The sequence below is a fragment of the Lynx canadensis genome, chromosome C1 (genome assembly GCF_007474595.2).
Source record: "Lynx canadensis isolate LIC74 chromosome C1, mLynCan4.pri.v2, whole genome shotgun sequence".
NCBI lineage: Eukaryota > Metazoa > Chordata > Mammalia > Carnivora > Felidae > Lynx > Lynx canadensis.
Genome location: NC_044310.1, coordinates 30,595,066 through 30,616,744, shown reverse-complemented (window position 1 = coordinate 30,616,744; position 21,679 = coordinate 30,595,066). Strand labels below are relative to the sequence as shown.

The 21,679-nt window shown below is 51.6% G+C and overlaps 1 protein-coding gene across 3 annotated transcripts; it reads right to left on the bottom strand.

Moving 5' to 3' along the window:
- Nucleotides 1–5,222: 5,222 nt before the first annotated feature.
- On the bottom strand, nt 5,223–19,069 carry MFSD2A (major facilitator superfamily domain containing 2A). Of its 3 annotated transcripts, XR_003971029.1 has the most exons (15): nt 18,881–19,069; nt 17,204–17,335; nt 15,625–15,749; nt 11,370–11,493; nt 11,157–11,235; nt 10,643–10,800; nt 10,157–10,247; nt 9,916–10,037; nt 9,598–9,681; nt 9,087–9,170; nt 8,876–8,988; nt 8,324–8,467; nt 8,056–8,232; nt 6,990–7,185; nt 5,223–6,690 (listed from the first exon to the last, which is right to left on the bottom strand). XR_003971029.1 is itself a non-coding variant. In XM_030326498.1 (14 exons), exons 1-14 carry the CDS (start codon nt 18,971–18,973, stop codon nt 7,122–7,124), a joined length of 1,590 nt encoding a protein of 529 aa, XP_030182358.1. In that variant the 5' UTR covers nt 18,974–19,069; the 3' UTR covers nt 6,718–7,121. The 3 variants fall into 3 exon arrangements, 2 of the variants coding, with proteins under 2 accessions (XP_030182358.1, XP_030182359.1); XM_030326498.1 differs by lacking the exon at nt 5,223–6,690 and having other exon boundaries at nt 6,718–7,185; XM_030326499.1 differs by lacking the exon at nt 5,223–6,690 and having other exon boundaries at nt 6,718–7,185; nt 17,204–17,332.
- Between the last annotated feature and the right edge of the window lie 2,610 nt (nt 19,070–21,679).

The following is a 21,679-nucleotide window of genomic DNA, read 5'->3' as shown; positions in this document are numbered from 1 at the left end:
GGGCTCTGTGCTGACAGCTCAGAGCCTGGAGCCTGCTTCAGATTCGGTGTCTCCCTCTCTCTCTGCCCTTCCCCTGCTCGTGCTCTGTCTCTCTCTCACACACACACACACACACACAAATAAATAAACATTAAAAAAATTTTTAAAAGAAATAGCAGTGAGTGGCACAGCTCCTCTCACACACCAAAATGCCACTCCTATTAACAGAGATGGCCACGCCCATCTGCTGGCATCCATAGACTGCTGGAGAGCTAGCTCTGGAGTCTGGTCTCTGGTAGAAGTGAAAGGGCAGGCAAGGACACAGGACAAGAGTGCTAGTCCTTAAGAAACTGACAATTTGGTGGGAAAGCAAAAATAACCCTGAGCTGGGAGTGAAAGCTAAATTCTGATGGATTTCAGGGCAAGCTTGCTCCAAAATATGCTATTTTGGCATACTGATTATTTTGAATTAAAGTTACTTAGGAAACAGCCAGTGCAAAAAGGACACTCTGACCCTCCTTTGTACCCTTGAAAGCAGGGAATAAATCTCCTATGTGAAAGATTACCAGCAGATAAAGAGACATCCTTACCGCCAGAGATGGGAATTCAGGGCCAAAGCCTATATAAACACACCTTGTTACTTTTACTAATTCACTACCCAGCCCAAATTTTGTTTAGAATTCCTTACTAACTGAAGCTCCCAAACATAAGTTTTCTTTGCCCTGTCAATTCTTCGCAGATTTATGTTTCTTTGCCTATAAGGTATAAAAGTTGCCAACTTTGGTCACTTTCCTGAGATTCATATTTCTATGAGTTCCCATAAGTATGAATTAAATATTTCTCGTGTTCATCTGTCTCATGTCAATTTAATTCTTAGACCAGCCAGAAGAACCTTGAAGGGTAAAGTAAAATTCTCCCCTCCCCCCACCCAATAATTACATCTTGCTTCTGCTTCTGGAGGGCTGTGTGATGTTGTGCAACTCCTTTGCCATCTCTGAGCCCAGGAGCCAGGCTGGGTGGTTCCCCTGCATTCCCCAGTACAGACATCCTTCGAGGCTGCACAGGGGTCCTAGAGGGGAAGGCACTGGGATGAGTGACCACTATGACCACAGTGGGAAACAGGAGTCAGGGAGATTCCAGGCCTCATTCCCCATCTCTTAAACTACTGTTAAAGTTAACGGTTACAGTTACTGCCCCAATTAACAGCAACTGCCCCAAGAAACTGCCCCCTCCCTGCTTCTCTGGCCCTAGGTCACCGGCAGGACGTCCCAGACTCCCCACAAGCTATCCAGGCCATGTTAGATCACCTAGGGGTAGGGATCCAGTACACCCACCCTAGGCCAGTTTCAGTAGGATCTCTGCCAGACAGAAGGCAATTTCCTGGATAATGAGCAATCAGAGCTCACTCTGGGCTTGGCCTCTTTAGGGCTTGGGCCTCACCCCGGAAAGGTCCTTGGGCCATAGCAATCAGGGACTTCCTTGATTGCCCTGGAGATATGAGCATTGCCCAGCTCTGCCCAGCTGCCCTGGAAGAAAAGAGGAAGGCCTGCATCTAAGCCAAAACGCTCAGACCTAAACCTTCGCTGGCTCTCTACTTTCTCTGTCATTGCTGCTGCTTTCTTCTCCCTTCTATCTCCTGCCTCCCTCCCTGGGGTTACAAATAAATTTTAGCAAGTAGGGAAATTTGCAAATACAGAATCTTCGAATAACGAGAATCAAGTGCATGTTGTCCTAGGGGAGCCTGGAAGAACCTCTGACTGAGCCTGGAAGAGTCAGGGACGACTTGCAAAGAGATGCTACTTTGGCTGTTCCTGTAATACAGAGAGGTCCAGGCAGGGGGCTTGTCACCACAAACTAAGTCATGTGCTTTAACAAAGAACTATTTCTTTCCTATTCATTCCTAGGTATTTCGTTGCTGTCATAAATATGGTCTTCTCTTTCACCATATCTTCTAACTCAGCACTGAACAGAACTTTCTGTAATGATGGATTTGTTCCATAACTATGTTAAAAGAGTAGGCACAAATCACATGTGGCTATTGAGAACTTTAAGTGTGACTAGTATGATTGAGAAACTGAATTTTAAAATATTTTTAAAAATTTTTTGTTTTGTTTGAGAGAGAGAGAGAGAGAGAGGGAGAGTGAATGAGCACGATCAAGTGGGGGAGGAGCAGAGAGAGAGGGAGAGAAAAAAAATCCCAAGACTCAGGGCCTGAACTCACAAACTGTGAAATCATGACCTATGCCAAAACCAAGAGTAAGTCGCTTAACTAACCAAGCCACCCAGCTGCCCCAAGAAACTGAATTTTGAGTTTTATTTAACTTTAGCTATTTTTAAATGTTTATTTGTTATTTATTTTTTAAAAGGGCTTTTCTATTTATTTTGAGAGAGAGACAGAAAAAGAGAAGGGCAGAGAGAGAGAGGGAGAGAAAATCCCAAGCAGGCTCCACACTGTCAGTGCAGAGCCTGATGTGGGGCACCAACTCATAAACTGTGAGATCATGACCTGAGCCAAAGTCGAAACGCTTAACCGACTGAGCCACCCAGGTTTCCCTATTTTTATTTTTTTAAGTTTATTTTTTTTAGTAATCTCTATACCCAGTGTGGGGCTTGAACTCATGACCCTGAGATCAAAAGTTGCATGCTCTTCTGACTGAGCCAGCCATTCGCCCCAATTTTAGCTATTTTAAATTTAAATTCAAATAGCCTCATGGTTATCATGTTGAAAAATGTAGTTTTAACTGATTGCAGTTTGTATATATAATAGGTATTAATTTTTGTATGTTAATTTCATACCCCATTTCCTTACAGAATGTTGTTTACAGTAGTTTTTCAGTTGATTGAATTGGGTTCTCTTGGAATACAAACATGTCATTGACAAATAAAGATAATTTTACCTATTATTTTCTAATTTTTATTGATTTTTCTTGTCTAATTGCATCAGCTAATACCTCCAATTAAAGGTTATATAGAAATATTGGTAATAGTGTGTATTCTTGTTCCTGATTTAATAGAATTTCTAAGTGTGGTTTCTTCTTTTTTATATAAAAATGATACAAACAGGTGACAAATAAATTGTTCTGTCCCTCTAGCTTGCTCCTCTGGTGCTCCCTGAGCTACTGAGTTGAGGTGCCACCGTTTCCCAAGTTAGAAATCTAGGGATAACCTTCATTTCTCTCTCCCTCTCTTCTCCCTTCCCTTTTCCTCCCCTCCTCCCTCCCTCTCTGTATTATCCAGGCCAACCAGCTGCCAAATCTGTCTTGTTCCCATTTCCACTGCCACCACCCATCTTGTACTTTTCATTGCCTAGAAACATTAGAAGAGCATTTGCTACATTAGTCACCCTGCTTCCACTTCCTTTTTTAAATTTTTATTTTAGTGTTTGTTTATTTTTGATAGAGAACACACTAGTGGGAGAGGGGCAGAGAGAGAGGGAGAGAGTCCCAAACAGGCTCCCCATTGTCAGCACAGAGCCTCATGTGGGACTCAGTCCCCAGAACTGTGAGATCTTGACCTGAGCCAAAACCAGGAGTTGGGCACTTAACTGACTGAGCCACCCAGGCACCCCACCCTGTTTCCACTTCTTCAATCCTTTCTCCACAAAGCAGATGATACGGTCTTTCTAAACTCTTGGTCTATCTTGTGGTGTCCCTACTTAAAACTTGTCAATGTCTTCTCTCTTCTCTTAGGGTAAAGATCAAAAGGCTTCATTCACATGGCCCACAAAGCCTTGAACCATTTGCTTCTGCCTTAAAATCACTTTTCTGTTTAAATTCCTCCAATAGTTTTTTGGCTATTCTCAAAATAAAATTTGAACTCCTACCGAGGCCACAAGGCCCTGGATGGTCTAGTTCCTGTAGACCTCTCCAAACTCACCTCATACTACCTGCATTCACTGCACTTTGGCTGCACTGTTTCCTTTGAGTACTTCAAATACACCGAGCTCTTTCCTACCTCAGTCTTTGCACTAGTTGATTCTTCTATCTACAGTGCTTTCCCCCAAGCTTTTTGAAGGTCTGCTAATTCTCCTCCTTTGTGATTCAAGTCAAAAGCATTTTCTCAGAACATTCTTTCCTGGGCACTCAATTTAAAATAGTCTCCACACCAGTTCCCTCTATGACATCACCCTACTTCTTTCATGGTGCTTCTTACGATCCAAAATTATCTTATTTATATGCCCACTTATTTGTCATTGGTCCCCACTGAGCATGTAAACTCTATTTTATTTACCGCTCTATCCTCAGAGCCAGTGCATGACACACAGTAGGCCCAATATAAATATTTGTTCCATAAAATGGATAGCCAAGGTCAGAGTCAATGACAGATCTTGGAATTCCTTCTTTGCAGTGTTGAAAGGTGTTGCTTGCCACTTTCTTCCAGCAGGTGGAGCCAAAGCCACACCTGTTTCTTAGCGAGAGTAGGGGTTGGGATGTATGATTGGCATGGCTGAGGGCAGTAGGGCAGAGTCAAGAGACAGGCAGGGTTTTCTGTAGTAATGCTGGATCCAAGCAGAGTGGAACTCAAGAATGCGCTTCTCAAAGGATGAGTAGATATGAGCTGTCCAGAAGGCACGTGGTGTTGCCAAAGACCCAAGGAGTTTCTGGGATCCCTGGGTTGCTTTCCTACTCACCCCCCCAACCCCCCATATCATCTTCTAAGAAATAAGCAGGGGGTCTTTGAGGAGAACAATTTTCTGTGAGCATGCAACTGAAGAGGGGGTTTTCAATTCCCAATCTCCATTGTACAACTGGGGGAAATGGAGGCCAGAGAAAGGCATCATGGTGGGTCAGCGCCAGTTGGGTGTGGCTCACAAAGCCTTCTTGCTGGAGCTTGCGTAAAAACTCAGCTGCACCGTGCCCAGCCCTGAGCTCAATATGGGAGACTAAAGTGGAAGGGGTGTGGATTCTCAAGAGCTGCCCCAAGGGACAGAGGTGCAGGAATTGCTTTAGAGAGGCATTCTGGAGCCAAGGTGTATTGGACCAGTGTCTATCAGATGGACCAGGGGCCAGAGTATGTTCCAGGGCTGGGCAGGTGGCCTGGGGGCGCTGGGGAAATCAGCAAAGGTCTCTGACTTCCTCTTGAAAGCAATGGGGACTCACAGAAGGGTTTCTAAATAGGATGGCCACTTTGGTTATCTTGGATAGTTTACAGAAGGAATGTGAGGAGATCAAATCAAAGACAGAGACCAGTGAGGCTGCTGGTATAATCCTCCTGGTGAGAGACCGGATAAGTAATTGTAGGGATGGGAAAGAAGCAAGCTTGAGTGGTTTAGGAAGTTTAAAATAATTTTTATTTTTTTAAAGACAGGATTTGGTGGGTGTTGGGAGTACAGGGAGAGGGGAGGTAGGAGTGGGTTTCTGCAAACATTATCTGAGTCCCTGAGCACTCCAACTACAAAGGCCAACCCAGAGCCCAGGGCCCCTGGCCTGCCCAGGAAGCCTGACCCTGAGATGGCAGCTCTAAAGGCAGCAGGACCTGGCTTGGCGGTGACTAGACTCTTGGTTCACACAATGGCCTAAAGTAGTGGGTGAGAGCACTGGCCTTATAGCCAGACAGAATGGATTCAAACATCGTCTCCTCTGTCTGATGACCTCGGACAAGTTACTTTTCTGTGCCTCAGCTTCCTTATCCGTAAACTGGGAATAATAATGGACTCACCTCACAGAGAAATTATGCATCTGGTTGTGCCTGTTAGTAACACTTGATAAATTTATGAAAGTGGCTTGGCAGAACTTCAGAGCAAAAATGGAGCCTCCCCTGCTCCCTCCGAAAATGGAGCCCTAGACCCAAAGTAAAAACCAAGCCTGAATAGAGCACACACTTCTCTTCTCTGGCCTGCATTTATCCATCTATAAAATAGAGAAGCTGGACCGGTACCCCTGATCCTGCCAGCTTGGCCTAAGTGTATGAGACCCAGTGATGTGCTGGGGGGCAAGCTCCTAGAGAGCTGACTGTTAAATTTTTGGGAACTTCTGTTAGTACATCCATTGGTAGGTAACCTGAAATTGGCTACAGCAAGAGCATTTACACCATGGAAACAGACAAGCGCTATAAACCAGGTCTTCCCCAGCAGCCTCCTCCCCACCAGAGGTGGTTTTTTACCAGCACACCTATGGGGAGAACCCTTCCTCAACCGACACACGAACCCAGCCAGCTACAGTCTCACTTTCCAACACCATCATTAACAGCTACGGGGAAAGAATCACAGGTCTCGGGACCCCACACAGCCCCAAGCACATAGGATATGTGCCAGCTACACATGCTCAGGCAGGCACAGAGCAGAAGGCACAGGGCACAGGCCTGGGCAGAGCAGCCTGTCTGTCTGACAGCCAGCAGGTCGCTCTCAGACACAGGGGAGTGGAGAGTGGTGGTTAAGGTCCCGGAGTCTCACAGACCCGGGATGATATTTCAGTACGGTAACTCTTGGCCATGTGACCTTAGCCACGTCCTTCTCTATACTGGAGCTCAGTTTTCTTCTCTTTAAAGTGGAATAGTCCTGACATAGCAAGACAGCTTCAAGGATTGAGTGTGAACACCAACAAAGTGAATGTAAAGCCTCCACACCGTGCCTGGTACAGATAGGGGTTTAGTAAATGTTAGCCGATGCTGTTGTCACACCTCCAGACACATTCTTCCCCGCCGGGGCACCTGCAGCTTAGTGTTCCCTCTCACCATCTGCGTCTTGGCACAGAAGGGGTCAGGGCAAAGTGGCTGAGGGCAAAGACAGAAACAGGAACCTCTGGTTTCCAGCTTTTATCAAAATTAATAACATTAATAGCTCACAGACATATACATACACGCACATTGCTATGTACATGGTCATTAAGTTATTAATTAGTCTCTGTATAAAACGTTTCCACATTAGTGTTCCGGGCTAGGCCCGATCAGTCCTTGGCATATTCACAGTAGCAGCCCCGGGGCTTGGCCCCATGGGCAGGCAGACGTGAGGCAGGTGGCTATATGAACAGCCCTCCCCGTGGCAGGCACAGGAGGTATCCTGGACCACTTACTCTTGAAGTCTTTGGCTCCCTTCCTGGCACCTGGAGACCAGGTATTCAGCGATCAGGCAAGTAGGTCCTGATTTCTTCTGTGGTCCGGGACCCAGGCACTGTGGATGGTGGCTTCGGGCAACACAGCAGACCCTAGAGGATTCTGGCCAGCTCTGTAGAGTCTGTGTCAGAGCAGCCAGAGCTGCTGGCCTCTTCCCTGCAAGAGCCGAAGGAGACGGGTTGGAGGAAGCATCCTTACCCCTTCCCTGTCCCTAACTGCCTTGTGCCTTGTTCCGCATAGGACCTTGGCCCTAGTCTTAGCCAGCTGTCAGGTGTGTTTTTACACAGTTCACAACCAGTGCAACTGTACAGGTGAGTCTAAACTATAGGATGTGGACAGTTTGCTCACTCCCTCTCTCAACCCAGAAACTGCCGGTTGGTCTGTCTGCAACTCTCATTGCCCACAGGGTACTACAAGCCCTGGAACTACACTTTGGACTTGGGCTGGCATGATTCACTTGACCCTGCCTTCTGGTCTCCCGAAAGGCAGGCTCAGGCCACACCTGAGACCCTGCACACCAAGAGAGCTGTGAAGAATACAGGCCCTGGAGTGAGAACGTCAGGGTGCAAACCCCAGTTCTACTCCTTATCAGCTGGGCCAATTACTCTTCCTGGCTAAGCCTCTGTTTCTTCATCTACCGAGTGGGAATTGTAGGAATCTCCTGACACCTGGGGTTGTTGAAGAACTGTAGGAGATCATGAATGCCCATTCCCTAAAATGTAAACTCCACGAAGGCAGAGATTCTGTTTGTTTCATTCACTAGAGCAATGCCGGTCACATAGTAGGTTTCCAATAAGTATCTGTTGAATGAATAAATGTAAAACCAGCCAGCACAGTGACCGGCATGCAGCTAAGTATCAGAGAGATGTCAGATGACATTATTATCAGTCAGCAGTGAGAAGGGGAAATAGAGCAGGAACCATCGAGGGAAGATGGGCAGGAGGTTAAGTCAGGATTTGGCCACAGGAGGCACGAGCTGAGGGGCTAGATTGGATGATGCCCCCTCCTCCACCCCCCTGCTCTCACCTCAGAGCCTGCAAGTCCTTCTTGTTCTGCCGCCGCTTCTCCTCATCAATGGGGTACAGCTTGAAGAGCAGCAGGCCTAGCAGGATGAGGACTATGGGGGCTATGGTCACCAGCATCTTCAGTGTGAACTTGACACGTGCCGGCTGCGAGCAGCCACGGGTCTGGTACCCGGCAAAGCTGTGGGACCCAGTGGTCAGGGGAGTGGTGAGGGCAGGGCACCTGGGGCCCAGCCCTGCCCAGCACTGCTCCAAGACCCCACCCCACTCACTCAAGACTGAGGGTGGAGATGCCCAATGAGACTCCAGAGGCAAACTTGGTGAAGAAGACGTAGAAGGAGAAGAAGATGGGCTCGGTTCCATGAGACTGGGGCTGCTTCAAGTGGAAGTCGTCAATGACATCAGGCAGCATGGACCTGCAGAGTGGTGGCAGCCATGAGGACCCACCCACCCAGCACTCCAGGGCCCCCGCTAGCCCATGTGGCGCCTCTGTGTCAGTAAGAAGAGGTGGCCCTCTGAGACCTTGTAGGCCCAGGGCACACAGCTCTGTGAAGTTCACAACTTCGTGGATGTTGCCCCGGTCTAGGCGTGCAGCTTGGTAAGTAGAGTGCAAACCAGATTTAAGCCCCCCATGTCCCATCCTGATTAGGTGTTTTTGCACAGTTCACAACCAGTGCAACTGTACAGGGAAGACTTGTTCTACCCCCAACCTGGACCCACAGAATGGTCTGCGGGAGAAGTTCCTGCGGAATTGTCCCCAAGGAGTTTCAGAATAGGGGCTAGGGGGCTGGGAAACATAGCCAGGTGGGCCTATATACACTCACCAGGGTAGTAAGAAGGCCGCTGCTACACTGATGCCGGCTGCCACGGCTACCACGTATGTGATAATCAGATTACTCTTCATGAAGGCCACCAAGATAAGAAATGGCACTGCTGACTAGGAGAAGGGGTGAGTACGGGAAGATGGGTCAGCCTGGAGACTCCCACCAGCAATCCCCAACCCAGTCCGGGCCCTACCCCTTCAGCCCCACTCACTGAAATCCCAATGTATACTGCTGTCTTCTTGCCAAATCGGGTTAGGAACCACTGCCAGATGGGAATGGTGAATGTGGCCGAGAGCTGGGGATGCACAGTGGGGGGTGAGGGAAGTGGGTTAGTCATGAACCCCTGTTGCCCTTCCCAGGACCTCAAAGAAACTCCTAGCAGCCAGATGACACCATCTGGGCAGTAAGAAAGCTGACAGGCACCACTGACGGCTCTCCAGGGGAGCCGAGAGCTAGTCCCAATCTTATCTCCTGCCTTCTCTGAGCTCAGCTGAGCATAGCTTCTCAAAGTTCTTGGTTTCTGCTATGTTCTCTACTGGAATATCTTGCCCCACATCTTTCACAGTCCTATCTAAGCAATTGTAGGTCAGATCCAACTGACGATTCTGAGATTCCTCCCTCAGCCCTCCTAACCTTAGTCGGTCCGGGAAATATCCTCTGACTATCCAAAGAACCAGCTAGAAGTCCAGGCTGCCTACCCACCCTCGGGGCCCCACACACACCATGATGGCCAGGAGCAGATTCTGGAATTCATTTCGGAAGCCCAAGGTGTAGGTGCAAAACAAGGCGAAGTTCCCCTCCACCAGCTGGGGGATGGGCAGCATATAGGAAAGGAAATGTAAGGAAAGACCTGAGGTCAAGGCCAAGGCTTCCCCATGTTCCAGGGACCTCTGCTCACCCCACCCCCAATCCATCTGTCCCTCAGGCTTCGTCACTGAGTCCTTGTTTTACCCCACCCCTATTGCACTCCCCTCAACCCCCACTCATCCACTCCCCACCACTGCCTGCTCTCAGGCTGAGCATGTCAGGCCCCCACTCACCATGAAAGCCAGGGAGGTGAAGAGGAAGCCAGCAATAAGTTTGACATATGGGCCATGGCTCATGACCAGTCGGAGGCCCCGAAAAAAGGACATCGGCTCAGCCTGCTGAGTCTCATAGGGTTCTGGGAGCCAGAGGGGACAGTGAGGAAGGAGCAGTGACACCTCCCAAAGCCTGAGGCCCAGGCAGAGGGACAAAGCCCTGCAGCGCCGGGGCCTGCACCGCTCCCCAGGGATCCCTCACCTCTCTGCTCCCGCACGCCCAGGGTGAGGATGACAGCACAGATGACATAGATGGAGGCAATAACTCCTGCCGCCAGCAGGTATGCATTTTGCTGCAAAGGGGATAAAGGCAACATAGAGACCATCAGTCTGATCTCATCCCAACTCTCAGCAGCTCCACTGCGTGGGCCAGTCCCTTCTCTGGGGCCTGTCTCCACTGGTGAAGTGGGAGAACTATCCTGGGCTGGCTGCTGCTTCCCATGGCTAGGCAAAGTCCAGAGGAACAGAACGTTAAGAAGCCAGGCTATGGAGTGTGAGAGCTCCCCCAGATCTAGTTTCTGTAAATCACTAGTTCTATGACCCTGGCCAAATTATTTAGAATTATCAGAAAAGTGGGCATATTAACAGTTTGTAGAGCAAATGCCCAATATTCACTATGCTGAGGATGACTGCAAACCACCCCATTGTGCCTCATCTCCCCAGATCCCTGTGCAGCCAAGGGCCTCACCGTTTCTTTGAGTGAGGTGGCGCTCTGTGTGTGATTGGTACCTTCCGAAGCCAGTGCAGAACCATTGGGGTCCTGGAGGCAAGGCGTATCCGCTTGGCCCACGATTTGCCCCTGGATCGCTGTGCCCAGCACGGTGCCCAGTACCTCCACGGTCATTCCTGAATGGTAAAAGGGTCCTTTGGAGGGGCCTTGTGGCTTGTAGGCCCCCAGGGAGGAAGGTCAGGTGGACAGATGCCCAGTTCTAGCCCCAGGTGATGGTAGCAGCTCCAGGAGGGTAGATACAGGGTGGTGAGGCAGATGACGCCTTGGCCTAACCTTATGGCCTTGCTTTGTATGACCTCTGGCTGGCTAGTCCCTGCACCTCTCTGTTCTCACCAAAGCAATAAAAGGATCAAGTTATTTTTGAGATGGTTTTACACCCACTCCCAGGAAGGGAAGAAATGTGGCGGGAGGGTCAGGAACAATAGACCCACGGTCCCCGGTGGATGGATCAGTGGGCTGGAGAGAGACTTACGATACGCAGTGGCAGAATCCCGCTCACTCTGCTCTGTGCTGATGAACATCGTGAGAGCTGAGTAGGGAACGTGGAAACACTGGCATGGAAGAGAGGCCCTTGACCAGTCAGATGATGGACAGGCAGATGTGGCTTTGGGCACCAACCCTGGAGGCCCCAGGGACTGCCCTCATTCCTCCCCACCAGACACCCAGGGGAGGTGCCCACACTCACCGTGACCAGTGTCTCAAACAGGCAATAGAAAAGCAGGTACCACAGGGCCTGGCCCTGTGGGAAGTCAGGCACGAACCAGATGAGGAAGTAAGCAATAATGGCCAGGGGTGTGGAGAAGATGATCCTGAGGAAGGGGAAGGTCTGAGTAGGGGCTGGATGCCAAAACTCCAGGATCTGGGCCCCAGCCTGGACTGCTCTGTAGTCCCACAGGGTGCCTGCCGGGAAGGAAATTCCTCCCCCTGAATCTACCCACCCCAGGGTCTCTGGGAAGAAGCTAATGGCCAAGCCCGGAAGGGCTGACTTCAACAGCGGCCCTGGACTGAAATCCTGAGCACAGAGCAGGAGGCCAGACCCTGAATCTTGCCTACGTCTCCCCAGTGGAGAGGGCTCCCGAGGCAGGGGCTTCCTATGGGCTGGGGGAACTGAGAATGGCAGCTAACCCTCGGGTAGAAGGGTGGCAGGGAGCAACCCCAATACCAGTGTTCTTACGCGCACACACATACAGTCAGCACACATACACACACACTGTGGGCACACACACAGCGGTAGGGGAGGCTGACTCCAGGCGGAAGGACTGGGCTTAGTGAGATAACTATAACGGGATGTAAATGTGTGCCTTCCCACTTGTGCATTCTATACCGTCGCAAAAGCAGTTAGACCTCAGGAGGGACCGACTGCATGTCATTAGTACACACAGGCAGCAAAGAGCAGCGGCTAAAAGAAACCCCTCTGGATCCATACTTCAGGAACCCAATTCTGGCTCTACCAGTGACTATAAATACCTTACAGGTTATTTAACTTCTCTGAGGCTCATTTTCTCATCTGTAAAATGACACTAATAACAGCACCTACCTTACATTCCACATTTACTCAAAAGATATTCAAGTGCCAGCAACGTGCTAAGCACTATTCTTATTACTTAGGATGTTACCAGTGAACGAAACAGACGAAAGCTATGGCCCTGGTGGATCTTACATTCTAGTTGGCAAATGAAGAATAAGCATCATTTAAAAGTTATATATATTATTCAGCCTTAAAAAGAAATGAAAGTCTGACACAGGCTACAACCTAGATGGACCCTGAGGACATTGTGGTAAATGAAATGGGCCAGACACAAAAGGATAAACATTGCATGATCCTGTTCTCAAGACACCTAGAGTAGGTGTTCAGGGACAGGGAGTACAGTGGTGGTTGCCAGGTGCTGTGGGGAAGGAGGTATGGGAATTATTTTTTTCATGGGGACAGAGTTTCAGTTTGGGAAGATGCAAAAGTTCTGGAGATGGACGGTGGTGATGGTTGCACAGCAATGAGAATTCCTCCCCCTGAATCTACCCACCCCAGGGTCTCTGGGAAGAGGCTAATGGCCAAGCCCGGAAGGGCTGACTTCAACAGTTGCCCTGGACTGAAATCCTGAGCACGGAGCAGGAGGCCAGACCCTTGATGATACTGAAGTGTACATTTAAAAATGGTTACAATGGCAGGGGGGGCGGGGTGCCTGGGTGGTTCGGTTGGTTGAGCGTCCGACCTCGGCTCAGGTCATGATCTCGCGGTTTGTGAGTTCGAGCCCCGCATCGGGCTCCGTGCTGACAGCTCAGAGCCTGGAGCCTGCTTTGGATTCTGTGTCTCCCTCTTTCTCTGACCCTCCCCCACTTGTGCTCTGTCTCTCTCTCTCTCTATCAAAAATAAATAAAATGCAAAAAAAATTTTTTTTAATGGTTAAAATGGCAAAAGTTTGTGTTATGTGTATATTTTACCACAGTTTTCAAAAGGTTATGTATTAGAAGGTGATTAAGTGCCATGGAGAAAAGAAAGCAGCCTAAAGGGGATTAGGAGTATGGGGGTAGAGGTGACAAGAGCAGACAGGGTAGCCCTCACGGAGGTGCTGATATCTGTGCCAAGACTCGGCTGAGAGGAGGGAGTTGGCCTTGAGCAGTTGTCTGAGGCAAATGTGTGTCGGGCAGGAACAGTCAGTGCAGAGGTGCTCAAGCAAGTTTGAGGAGAAGCAAGGAGGCTACTGGGGCTGGAGTGGAGTGAGCACAGGAGGTGGGATTAGGAGATGGGGTTGGAGGACATGGAGTACCAGGTCATGTCCTTACAGGCCACCGTAAGGACTTTGGTTCTATCTCACAGAGCTGAAGTAGTTTTGAGACTTTAATAAGTTGATACTAAAATGTAGAACAGTGCTTGGGACATAGTAAGTGCTCGCTGTGACTACCACACCAGAAAGCCTAGCGGGAGAGTACAGGTCCACGGCCAGGGAATCAGACCTCAGGCCCAGCCCTGCTGCATCCCAGCCTGCCCTTGTGACCCTGTGGATACTCTGCCTCTCACCATGTGGCCTTGGGAACTCCAGGGAGAGCGTCTGTCAAAGTCTTCCTGGCCGGAGGGGTGGATGTAAGTGCCGGCTAAGGGCAGGGGCTGCTCTGAGGCCTGAGAAGATAGTGGGCCACAGGGCTGATGAACCCGGAAAGGCGCGGCCTCTACCCGCACCACAAAAAGGGGCTGGGTCCCGGGCCTGAGGGACCTAGGTCCTGGCTGTGGTATGGACCAGGAGGAGGTCCCGTAGCCTACACAAAAGCCCCTCAGCCCCCCACTGATCCAACGTGCGCTCAGACACAGGGGTGGAGGTACCATTCAAGAAGTATCACCCAGAATTACCACCCGAACAGGTGAGGACATGTACGCAGACACCGTGCTAAGTCAGAAACCTGCCTGAAGGCCCCTCAGCAACTTCACCAGGCTGGCTGCCACACCTGCCCAGCTCCAGGCCCTCAGATCCTGCTTCCCACAGGGAGGGCCTCCTCTTTTCTCCCTCTCTGCCCTCCCCCCTCCTTCCCGAATCCACGCGTCAACTCGGAGAACAAGGGCTCCTTCCGTCAGCCTTCGTCAAACACTCCTTCCTCTCCTTTCGCTGAGAAGCTGAGAAACCGAATGTGACTGGAAGTAACCCAGCTGCTGCCTCCGGCCACCGCAAGGGGCTGTCCAGGGTAGCTCTCTCCCATTGGCTGTGCCTCATGAGGAGATGTGGCAGCAGAGCCCCACCTCCCACAGGCTGCCAGGGACTCGGGTCTGGGGCCCAGCCTTGTGGGCTGGCTCCTACCTGGGCGGCCTGTCCAGGTGAGGCAGATGGTCCTGCCTTGCAGCCAGCCCCATCCCATCGCCATCTCCCTCCCCCTCCCCCTCCCCACAAATCCACCCCCCCCCCCACCCCCGCAGCCCTGCAGCCTGGATCAAAGGCCCCAATCTGGGCCTTAGCCAGGGGCTGGTGCGATTGTGGTGGGAGGGGGGCCTCGTGGGAAAGGAAGTTGTGGGGGTGGAGTGGGAGCTGTGGGAAGAGCTTTGAAGGCCGGAGACCAGGTATGGGCACCCCTGGGGCAGGAAGGCGCCCATTTGAGCCTGGATGGGCTGGAGATGAAAGGGGTATGTCCACCCCCCTCCCCCCACCAAGCAGGATGTCCTGGAGAGAACCAGAGCTCCAGACTGTCAGCTGGTCCCGTGTGTCTCCCTTGGCTGTGTGATCTGTGGTACTACCTCCCCCCACTTTGCCCTATAGCCTGAGGCTGAGTAGTGTAGGCTTTGTATCAAGGGAAAAGGTAGTTTACATCATCCCAGGGGCCAGAGATTATGGTTCTGCAAATCCCATTCTTGGTATTACCCTCCACCCTTGACCACCAGGAGCTACTCTGAAGGGGTGCCAAATTATACATTACTTAATATGTGCCAAGCACCGTTCTAAGTACTTTACATATAAAAAAAATTTAATCCTCACCATAAATGCACGAGATAGGCATAATTATTATCTCCATTTTGCAGATGAAAAACTTGAGGCTCAGAGATGTTAAGTGATTTGCCCAAGGTTGCATAGCTGTGAGTGGTGAAACACAGGCAGGCTGGCTTCCGAGTATAACCTCTCAACCACTATGCAGCACTATCTCTGCCGCTATAATGACTGAGGGGGAGGAGTTAGAATTCCAGCTTCGCAGGAGGGAATGGACTTTGGGGAGCAATGGGGCCTGGTGTAGGGGAAGCTGCTCAGTCTGGCAATTTAGCCAGCCTGGGAAATGAGTTGGCAGAGCATCCATCCCAGTGCCCATGCCTGGGGCAGCTGAGGCCTCAGCTGGGTTTCAACACTCGGTTTTCTGCATCATTTCTTCTCACCCCCCAGCCTGTGACAAGTCAGATGGAACGATCAAGAGTTAGTGGGCATGCCTGAAGCCCTGCCTTCTGCCACCTCAGAGGAGCCTCTTTTACTCACCAGGGCATGAGGCGGCCCAGGCGGGTCCAGGAAGATTTGCTAATGCAGAAGCCCACGAGGGGGTCTGTGAAGGCATCCCAAGCTCGGCCCACAAATAGGATGATGGAGGCAGAGAAAGGGTCTACCTGGAATGGGGAACAGGTAAAAGGTGACCCCTTCATCCTTCTACTCATCTCAACCCTCGATGGTAGGCAAAAGCAGGGCCTCCCTCCCCATCTCAGCCAGGCCCTTGGGACTCTGGGCTGCTCTCACTCAGGCCTTCATCATCTTCTCTTGCCTTGTTCATAATGATAACAGCTCCCTGATAGCAGCCAGTGCAGAGTGCCTTAGAAGTTTTCCCAGATCTGCTCCCTTATGTACTCCCTTCCAAAGCCCTTGAAAACACTCCCCATTGACTAGAATGAATCCAGAATCACTTCCTTGCTTCCCTCTCACAGCCCTGAGCGCCAAGCACCTGGTATCAAAATGAGCATTTGCTCACTTGACTACAGTGGGCCTCAACTTCCCCATCTGTATAATGGGAGTTATGATCCCTATCTTACAGGACTGGAGTTAAGATCCCTGTCTTACAGGTCAAGCTCTATCTTGGATGTGGAAAGGAATCTTTAGATGCTTTTAAAAAGTGACCTGTGACTATCCACTGAAGCCGTCCCCCTCCCTGCAAACCTTTTAGGCCTAAATAGTTTCTCTGGACTCTTCCTTACATCCATCAAGGCTCTACTATATTGCTTTTGCTCCAGGAAATAGGGAAACTGGTGGCCTCTCTCACACTGTAGTTTCCCCAAACTGACTCTCCCTAACCTCACACTCATGAAGACAATTCTATACTTTGATTGCAGGTTCCTCATATTTGTACCCCACTCAGGACCCAGCCCATGGGAAAACTAGCTGCTTGAAAGAAGTTATTTGTCCTTTCTGGGGCTCAGTGTTCCCCACCTAGAAATGGATACAATGAAGATGCTTTGCCTGCAGTGGCTGTTGAGCCTCCCACTCTCCCATCCAGACAAGGTGAATTCTCAGGATGCCAGGCTGCTGGCCAAAGCTTCTCAGAACAGAGAAGAACCCTGCTTCACCCTAAGTACCTCTCTCAGTCAAAGACCCTGTGCACTGGGCGCCTTAACCTAGCTCAGCACTTGGGGGCCTCTCTGCCCACTGACATGCCTCGGCCTCTCAGGTGAAGGTGGGAAACAGCTTATGTACAAGCCTGGCAACATCTACCAGCCCCTGAGCTGGGCCAGCTGACTGTTGTCCAGCTGGGGACACGGTGTGCCAGTCTCTTCTAAGAACACGGTCACCAGCAGGCTCCATTCTTTCTCACACCACTGTCTGCCCCTCCAGGCTCTGTTGCTCTTGCCAGGCAAGAAGTTGCCTGACCTTGCCAATTAAGACTCCTGGGGCAGATAGACTCCCCTGCTGAATACTTTCCAAAGCAAGCCTTCTTATTTCTTATCTACAGCTGACTCTGAGAGGCAGCAAAGTAGGGATTCCCAGTCCCATTTCACAGATGGGGAAAACTGAACGTATCTACCCTCCCACCTCAGGATGCTGGAGGAGCCCTGGTGGGCTCAGCCCCACTTACCTGAGCCACATCCAACAGGTAGATCTGCAGGAAGAACCCCAGGGCACAGCCCGTCACCTGGTAGGGGGCCCCCCCAACTGCATAGCAAAGCTTGTTGCAAATGGACAACTGTTGTTTCTTCTTTGGTTCCTTCTGGGAAGAAGAGGAAAGGATGAAAAGAGACCCGGGATCCTGGCCTCCATCCTAGAAGGTTCCAGAGGCAGGACCATTCTTCTGATCCACTCTGCCAGGAGGAACAAGTCTACCTTGCCCTGTTCCCACCCAGGGTGATCTCACTTCCTATAAGAAAAGAAAGGTATTCTCTATCTTAGGAAGCTGGAAAAGGGGATTCCATACCAAGGAAGTGGCCCCTAAGCCACCCTACCCCCAGATTCTGAGTTAATTTAGCAGCCCACCGTCCCTAAAAACAAAACAAACAACAACAACAACAACTTCCCGTAGGGTTCCAACCATGCTCTGTTCCAGTTGGAGGGGGAGCATGCTCCAGCAGCAGACCTGTGGACCTGTCCCCACCAGGCACCACCAACCGTCACAACCTGAAAATCCTCCGGCTGCCAAGAGCCGCCTAAGCCCAGCCCCTGCTCCCGCCCTAGTTCAGAGGCCAGGACCCACCTGCCTACTGGGTGAGGGGCCCAGCCCAGCTGGCTGGGGGCACAGCTGTTCCTTCCATCTGTCCCAGAGCGACCCTGGCCCCTGTAGTCAGCCAGAGCTTGAGGCAAACCCGGGAGCTGTCCTACCCTCCCTCTTGCTATTCCCCATCCCCAGTTCCTAGGGAACCTTGGAGAGGGGAGGAAAGGCCTCTAGGTACAGGGCTGGGCCCTATCTGGGTGGGGCACTAGAGAGATTGAGTTTGCCCAGGAAAGTGAAGATTACTCATATTAGAGCATAATTGCTCCCCCCCACCCCCACCCCACACACACACTCCGCTCCTTGCAAGGATCACTTAATAAAACTAAAAGGAAACGGCAGTCACCTCCCAGGCAGGTACCTATTGCCTGGGATCTCCCCATGGAGTCGCCTGATTCAAATGGGTCCTTCACTAGGTCCAGAGAGCTGGGGATGGGGTCGAAGGTCAGGACACGCAAAGCAAGGCGCGCTCATCAACACCCACACTCACACAAGGGCCTCTCTCTCTCTCTCTCTCTCTCTCTCTCTCTCTCTCTCTCTCTCTCTCTCTCGGAAGTGCTGCTCTTTTAAGAGCAGAGAGCCCTTGTTCTTATGAATGAACTTGAGCGGCCCTCACCGCAGAGTTGAGGTGCCAGCGCGGGCATGTGGGGGTGGGGAGTAGGGGCTGAGAGATGGGGAATTAAGGGGAGTTTCCCGGATTTCTGGGGTCTCTGGCTTCCAGGGCGGCAATCCTAAACCGCTCGTCACAGAGGAACGGAAACCGGCTGAACACAGCCAGGCACCACGTGAAGCTGCCGGCGCGGCCGCTCGGCTCGGCGGAGAGGCGGGGTGGGGATGAGCAAAAGGGAGCGTCTACAAATCCTCTCCATCACCCCCTGTCCCCAAGGCCGGTACCCCCGGGCCCTCCCCTGCCACTGGGCTAGCCTGTCCCCGGCTAGCCCGAGGCGTCCGGAACCAAACCTCTTCCTCGACGTCCCCATCTCAGCTTGCTCTCACCCCTAGCCCTCCGCCCGGGGGGTGGGGGGGGGCGGTGAGGGGGGGGGTCCTCACCTTCACCTGGGCCGGCCGTTCAGCGGCTTGGAGGATGCCGGTGGGCAGCAGCCCCGCCGCGGAGCCGCTCTCGGAGCCCTCTCCCTTGGCCATGACCCGCGGGCCACGCCGCCTGGGACCGGAAAGCCGGGATGCGCCTCTGCTCCGCGGGACTCCGCTCTGCTGGGACTCCCGTCGTGGCCGCCGCCGCCGCCGCCGCCGCCACGGCCGCCTCTCGCTAGTAAACCCGGCGGGCGGGCGAGGCGCACACTCCCCTGCACGCCCCCTCGCGCCTCTTAAAGGCCCGGCCCTGCCCACTCTGATCCAATCGCCGAGCCGGCTGCCCTGCCTGCAGCCAATCTCCTCGCCCGCCTGGCGGCTCTCCCGCCTGCCTAAGCCTCCCAGCCTCTCTGCCACTGAGCCACGTTCTCAAAAGCCGGCATCCGGCTGCGCGTGCTCCTCGCAAACCCCGGAGAAGACCGGGAGACCCACCTGACACGCACGAGGAAACTGAGAACTAAGGCTGGAAGGGACCTGCCCGAGGTGCCCCATAGTGAGTTCTCCCTGAGTCGGGCCCACGGCCGGTGACTTCTGACCCCCATGGCTAGGAAAGGTAGGGGCTGGGAAGCCCACTGCCCCCCCCCCCTCCAAAATCAGGAGTCAGGTCGTGCCTCCCTCTCCTCCAAACCTGGATGGAGGATGTAGCGCTGGCACTTCCAGTATCGATGTCCCTCTTGCATCTCCCAAGACTGACCATTCCCTCTTCCCAACACTGGCTTCTCTGGGGCCCAGGGCAATGGGGGACAACGATGACGTATCGCAGTCACTGCCCCTGCTGGCAGGGAGCTCCCAAGGTGTGCAGAGGAGACAGGACCAGCCCCCCAGTACCCCATGATAGTAGCAGTGGCCTTTTATGGAGAGTTTCCTCCGTGTTTAAAATTATGTCATCCAGTCCTCACGGCAACGACATGAGCACGGTATTATCATCCCCATTTTATAGCTGAGGAAATGGAAACTCAGAGAAGTGAAACAGCTGTTATGTGGCAAAGCCAGGCCTGGCAGGTTTGTCCCTTTCCAGAGCCTTCTCTCTTAACGGCCCTGCTCTCTCTCAGCAAAAATTACCAGGACGCTAAATGGGGTATATGTGTTTCTCCAACAAAAAGCCCTAGGAGATGTGACAAAACTGCAGTGGCACTCTGGGTTGAAACAATCAAGGAAGGATTTGAAAAAGAGAGGACTGAGTAATCTGGTCCTTGAAAGAAGATATCTAGAAGGACATTAGTCTGGAACAGACGCCAAACACAGATCCAGAAAACCTGCTTTTTCTACCACCTCTGGGTCATCACCCCCAGGCTTCCCAGACACTCAAGAGGCTGGGGAAGGGGCGTGGGGGTCGGTTGCTCTAATTAGTGAAGGGGATGCTGGGATCTCAAAGGCCACTTTCTCCCGTTCCTGTGATTGCTGAGCTTCCACTCCTGTTTTCTTTCTTAGGCTCTCTGATTGATTGCAGGGAGGAGAGATAAGGTCTGGCTACCCCAGGATGGCCACACCAAGCTTCCTCATATGCCCCAGCAGCTCCCATCTTGGCACACAGCTCTTGGTCACTGCTGAGCAGACAGAGCCAAAGTGAGACAGTTGGATGCTGTGAAAAGGGCACGGGCTGACCTCCCATGGCTCCACCAGGAGCTGTGTGACACTGTTCTTTCTGTCTCTTCCCTTCCCCAGGCTTGAGTTGGCTGTGGTGGATTCTGATCCCTCCCAGCCCTGAAATCTTCACTCCTGTAGCATCACGCCATATCACAAGTGATTTAGACCCCCACCCCCAGACCATGAGCTCCAGGAAGACAGGAACCACATCTTTTTCCACTGCTGTGTCCCCACAAACTAGCTGGGATCTGACTCATAGAAGGAAACTAATAAATATGTGTTCAATGATGCATGCTCAGTCTTCCTCCGGTACAAGCACAGGAAGAGCCCATCTGGGAAAGCCTCAGGCTCCTCCGTTTACTAGCTGCATGGCTGGTCCTGAGCAACTCAGTTACCCTCCCTGTATGTAAAGTGGAGATAGTAATAGTGACTCCCTGGTAGGGTAGCTTTGGGTATGAAACAAGAAAATGCCCAGGAAGTGCTTAGCACAAGTACCTGGGAGCTGAAGCCGGACTGGTCCCCCTCCTGGCCTGATTCCAGCCTGTCAGTGTAGCAGTGCAAGATTCCAGATATGGCCTGACCATGCCAGCACAATAGACCTATTATTTCCCCCAGTCTGGACGCGACACACTGTTAATGCAGCCTAAGACTGCTGGGCTCCAGAGCCTTTCTCTCCCATGATTAGTTCCCATCAGGTTGTGATCAACTAAATCATTCAGATCCTTTTCAGCAGAGCTGAGGTCAAGTCAGGTCTCTCCCCCACCCTCTGCTTTGTGTGAATGTCTTCGAGCTCACAGAAGGACAATGTCATCTTGCTTATTCCAGCCTGTAGAAATTGTTTTGAATGCCGGTTCTGTTGCCCACTGTTTTCTCTCCCTAAGTTTAGATCCAGGCTGCTCCTTGCAGCTTCACTCCACCCACCGTCCATAGTGTTGCTGAGGACAGAGCCCCCGTAACATACCTCCAGGGACACTCATTGACCAGCAATGGAAACAGAGCACAGCTAATACAGAAGCTCCCAGTTATTGAGCACTCTCTGTATGCCAGGCAAGCACTGTGCTAAGTGCTTTGTGTATATCATCTCATTTACTCCTCACAACACCCCTGGAGAGGGTAGTTTTTATTAATCCATTTAATAGACGATGAACCTGAGGCTAATAGAGGGGAAGCAGG

Excerpts from the sequence above, each read along its gene's own strand:
- MFSD2A (XM_030326498.1), bottom strand. The coding sequence starts at position 18,973 with ATGGCCAAGGGAGAGGGCTCCGAGAGCGGCTCCGCGGCGGGGCTGCTG. Across the intron at positions 10,801-11,156 it reads GGATTCTGCCACTGCGTATC|GAATGACCGTGGAGGTACTG; the intron begins GTAAGTCTCTCT and ends TTTACCATTCAG. Across the intron at positions 8,989-9,086 it reads CAGTATACATTGGGATTTCA|TCAGCAGTGCCATTTCTTAT; the intron begins GTGAGTGGGGCT and ends CCCTTCTCCTAG.